Raw genomic sequence first — 5,145 nt, 5'->3', positions numbered from 1 at the left:
CCTCAGCCCTGTATTGCATGGGGCAGGAAGGTGCAAGGAGAAGAAAGAAGGGGTTGTCCAGGAAAAAAGGAGAGCAGTGTACTTCCTGGGTAACCTCCTCCATGTCATGGGTGGAGGTGGCTGTGGGCTCAAAGCTCATTGCCTGAGTCAAGAAACAAATTCCAACTTCAAGTCTTTCTAATCCAATGCTGTGAGGCCATGGGCTCCTTCAAACAAGTGACCTTGGCTGGTTATCGCCATAGTAACAGCTCACATCCCAAACTGTTCCTTCCTGTGTGGACAGAAACACTTCAGAAACAGGAAAAAGCAGACGTGAACAGTGGTTTCTTTTTCTTATGACCCTTCTCCTTTGGCAAATCATGTCCTTTCCCTAAACATCACAGTCTCCTGAGGAACCCGTTCACAGAAAAAGAGGTTTCAGTGACTTTATTTGCAGACAGGTGCCCAGGACACATTTTACAAAGTAAAAGCATGAAGCTGCTTTTCTTTTAGGTTCAAGCAGAGCTCAATATTTCTCAATGTTTCACCATTCTTCTAATTAACAGGTCCCAGGAGAGGAAGCCCAGCATGTCCTTTCATTGTGAGCTACAGAGCAACACAATAGCAGTTAGTCTAGAAAGCTAGAAGAGTAGGACTGAGCCTCCACTAAACCCCCTTTACACCTTTCCCAAGGTCCAGTGCTTGCTGACCCACTCTCCTGGCCAGTCAGCTGATATGTCTCCCTCCAGCCCTATTGGCTGCCCCCTGACCTTGACCCATGAAACTCCAGGTGATTTTCTCCAGCAGGGTACCCAGATTTGGGGTAAGGCAATTGAGCACATTTTGCTCGGTCTAAACCTGGAGTATCAATTGCATTGCAAAGCTCAATATTCTGTCTGTTCCACAACATCTAGGATCAGAGCAGTGTTTCATAGGATGATAAATGACCCTTCTTCAGCTGAGCCCTGGAAGTGCATGCCTGACCACAAAACCCTCCAATTGCAGTCCTCAAATGTACCACAGGATCTACGCTCCAACCAGAGTCACGAGCCAAGAGCACTCATTCCTTGGCCTAGCTTCAGCCTTTCCCGGTGGTTCTGATCCCAGATTCTGTCCCTGAGAGTTTTCTCTGCAGCATCCCTGTCTGACTTTGACGTACAAAGGTGTAATTGGAACAGCGTGGATGATCCATTTACCTCATCCCTAGCATTTAAGTGCTTTAAAATATGTTTCTAATATCCTAGGTACACGGAGCCAAATTCCCTTTTCTGTTTTTCACATGCATGAGTAAATCCACACAGATTAAACCCCTTGGGCCTGAGGTTCTGCTTAGAAGTTTTGTGTGTGTGTGTGTTTTTAAAGAAAACAAATATGCCATTAAAACGACATAGTGTACTCTGCATATTTTTAGGACAATTAGAGTTTAGATTCCCTCTTCTTCCGCCCATGGTAATAATGCTTTCCTTAACTATTTCCTTACCAAGAATGACATGAAGCTGGGATAGAAGAGCTTTCTTGTCTTTTAAATGGGTCTTCTCATCTTACATTGTCAAAGTACCAACTGATGGATGAAGATCCTTGAAGTGTTGTGGGAAGGATCCAGGCTCCCCTGTAACCTTCACCAGATAAATCCTTTAGGGAGACAGTTATTTGTGCACCTAATGGAAACATTTACTTGAAACAGAAAAGCCAAACTCACAGGACACCGAGAAACATAAAAGTAAGGATGTGCTGTATCCTTTGCTTGACTCAAAATGGGTCCCTGGCTTGGGTCATTTTTCTTTAGCACCTCTGGCTGTGCACATAAAGTAATAAAACCTGTGGGCCAGAGAGACAGCCGGACCAGGTGGGAAGAGCTTAGAACATCAGTCTTGGTGCAGAGGTGACTGGGAATAAAAGGAGGTGCCATCTAAATACCAGAGACTTTGTGCTCCAGTATTTTCCTAAGTGTGTGTTGCTGTCCGTACAGGAACTCCCTGCTCATCAGTCTTTGCTGCTGCAGTCATATGTGGATAATATCTGCCAAGCCAACGTTCAAAGCAAACGTGTCCTTGCAACCAAATTTGGAGCAATATCTTTATAGCAGTTGCTCGTTCAAGTTCAAAGGCCCCCACGGCCATCAAATTTAAAGAGAAATTGATGTAAGACTATCTGCAACTTGTTTTTCATTCATTGCAAAGCATGTCACAAGATGGAAACGCCTAGCCCTGTTCAGTCCATGATTCAGATAGAAATAAAATATGTCTTCGTGGGAGTCTAACTTGGAAAATGACCGGGATCCAGAGACAGCTGGGAGAATGTGCCTGGGATGTCTTAGGAACTAGGAATTACGTTGCAAAATCAAAGAAAGAACTCAGAACTTCCTCAGGGAAATGTGTTTGTTTATTTAAATTAAAAAATATAGTGAAAATGACAAACTGTTAAATACAGAAGACAATTTTATACAACTTAATAGAATAAGAAGGAAGTATATACATCACTATTTTAATAGGCGCAGCTAGATTTGCACCAAACTTCAGGATGAAGCAATGGAAAATGTGACCACGCACATGTCCGTTGCAGTAAAGTTTCAGAATTCAAGTGATTCCAGGCAAGGGGCCAACTTAACTTGGCTTCTTTCACCTTAAACAGCCCCCTTTGGAGTAAATCCACATTCTGAATTTTAAAGTGAACAGAGGCCCCTTCCCACCCCACCCCCCCCCCCAAACATAAATTTCCTCTAGCACTGTGTTAAGGCGAGCTGATAAACCAGCTCCTACACTGTTAACCCTTCCATGGGAACAGTAGTTATTGCTGTCTCCAACCCAGGGAGAGTATGTTTCTTTTAATTTAAAAAAAAAAAAAAGTTTTTTGTTTTTACTAGAATTAAATTTGACCTTTCGGTGTGTTTCTCTTCCTTCTCAGATTCAAGGGCCCAGAGGGTCTGCTGCAAAGCTATCGACCACAGGAATAGCCAGGGATGCCGGAAAGCATTCCTGAGTGTTTCCTTTTGGGTTTCTCGTTCCCTTCGCTGGAGGGTTAACATTCCAGCACCCAGAGAACTTTGCAGAGTAAAATGTGGCGTCTGCCTCTTTGGTTCGCTGCTGGGAAAAACGACAGCCTGGATGGGTGGGTGATTCGCCCTGAACTTCCCAGTTCCTTGTCTTCCTAGTCTCCAACTGCTCCTTTAAATAAGCAAACCCTTTTGCAGACTAACTGGCCAAGGGGCAAATATCTGGTCCAAGCTTCCTCACACCAGGCCAGGCAGGATTTATCACAGAGCCTTAAAATCTAAAGACATCCTCCCAGCCCCCTGGGGATGCCGATCATCAGGAGTCTCATGCGGGCGGTAAGCCTCTTGGTGACGTGCCCAGGACCACACAGCAAACCGGTGTCAGGGCTCGGGAGGTCAGGGAACGGAACGTGGGCCCCAGCTCTGTGTGCTTTCTGCCTGAGTATGCCCTTCTAGGTCTCGGCTACGTGACGAAAGGCCGTATCACCGAGGCCCACCTTATGTCCTCTCCCAGCTCAGAAAATTAGGCTGAGAATTGAGCAGCAGTAGAGCTAAGGGTTGGCTTCATTCAACCCCATCAGTACCCTTTCTGGAAAGATCAGGAAGAGTCCCCTTCACGGCCATTAGGAGTGCAGGTTAGAGTCTGGAGAGCCTTCCAACCAAAAAAACTTCATGCCAGCTGGATGGTCCCAGGTCAGAGTTCAGGGTTGTGGGTTACAGAAAGGGTCATGCCTTATAATCCCAGCCAATGTTAACAATTTTAAAGGTTGCCCCCCTTTTCCCCTTATGATATGCAAATGGGCCGAGGTCAGATCTCCAGCTTTCTCCCGTGGAAAGTCCTCCTTTAGATGTCACCCTCCCAACCCAAAAGGCCAGAAGCACTGTCCCTGGGGAATGAATGCCACAGGTACACCAGAGAGGTACTTACAGCCAATCAGATCGAGAAGAACAAAGCTCTGGGCAAATCAAGAAATCAAAACTAGCGTCCCAGCATGTCCTGGGCATTTGGCAGTCCTGGGAGTGGGCAGAGGCTGCTGGAGTTGCCCAGGGCATCCAGTGAGAAAACACGAGCAAGCACATGGACCTGCCAGATTCTGGCCAGGAACCCGAGCCCCAGGCCCCAAGTAAATGTGCACACCGCACGTCTTCAGGGCTTTGGCTGTGGCGGTTGGCACCACAGGCACGGCCGGGACTCCCGGCTGCCGCTGGCTCCGGCTGAGCCTGGGCCCCCACCATCCCCACTCAGGGGCCTGCCGAGGGTCTCTTCACAGAGGCAGCCTCACTGCAAAAGTGAAACCAGACACGAAAAGCGCCCTTCCTCTCTGCTGACGGGGCCACCTCCAGAAGCCCTGGGGGTGCTAGGAATTCTGATGGATGTTCTCCGAGGACCCCTCGCTGCTTTCGTTCAGGGGCGTCTCCGAGTTCTCCCCCAGCTCGTCGTCGGCCCCCTCCTCCTGGATGGTGAGGTGCACGTCGGGCGAGGAGGACTCGGAGCTCACGCTGTCCCCCTCCATGGAGCACAGGGTGCAGGACAGCGCGGGCGCCACGCTCTCCTGCAGCATGTTCAGCATCACCGGCACCTGCACCGACCGCAGCCCCGACATCATGGGCAGGGGCTTCATGGCCTCGCCCCACAGCCTCTCCTCGTCTTTGTACAGCAGCAGGAGGCTGGCCTTCTTCTCCCGCCGCTTGGATTTCATGTAGCCCAGCATGATCCCGATCAAGAAAATGCCGTAGAAGGACATGACCACCAGGATGTAGAAGTATTCGTTCCCGCTGCCGCTGCCGCCGCCGCTGCTGGGGACATGGGACTCGAGGGGGGTGCCGGGGAGCGCGGTGCCGGGGTGCGTGCTGTTCAGGGGCTCCATCCTCAGCATTGAAGCGCTGCTCGCTCGGCCGGGGTCTGGGGAGAAACCTGCAGGTTAACACTCTCCCACGGCAGGAGGAGAGGCAGCAGGGGTTTGTGGGACTGCACCATCGAAAAGCTTGGCGTGCATGAAGGCGCAGCGGAAAGCAAGCGGTCCCACCAAACAGCTCGCAGGGGCCGGAGCCCATGGGGGAGAAGGCAGGGAGGGGGGGCGACATAAGAAGGACTTTCATTTTTTAGTCTCTCCGTGTCCATCCTATTTGCAATTCGTAGCGTGAGCGCCTAAAAAGCATCACTTTTACAATTT

At 49.5% G+C, this 5,145-nt stretch overlaps 1 protein-coding gene across 1 annotated transcript; it reads right to left on the bottom strand.

Annotated features, from left to right (window-relative positions):
• Positions 1-4,329: 4,329 nt before the first annotated feature.
• On the bottom strand, positions 4,330-4,869 carry KCNE4 (potassium voltage-gated channel subfamily E regulatory subunit 4; the record flags this gene model as incomplete). Its single annotated transcript, XM_081095280.1, has 1 exon — positions 4,330-4,869. Exon 1 carries the CDS (start codon positions 4,846-4,848, stop codon positions 4,330-4,332), a length of 519 nt encoding a protein of 172 aa, XP_080951406.1. The 5' UTR covers positions 4,849-4,869.
• Positions 4,870-5,145: the final 276 nt, after the last annotated feature.

Source organism: Myotis nattereri (assembly GCF_964212035.1).
Source record: "Myotis nattereri genome assembly, chromosome: 7".
Lineage (NCBI taxonomy): Eukaryota > Metazoa > Chordata > Mammalia > Chiroptera > Vespertilionidae > Myotis > Myotis nattereri.
The sequence above is the reverse complement of the archived record's forward strand: the minus strand, read 5'-3'. Positions and strand labels throughout refer to the sequence as shown.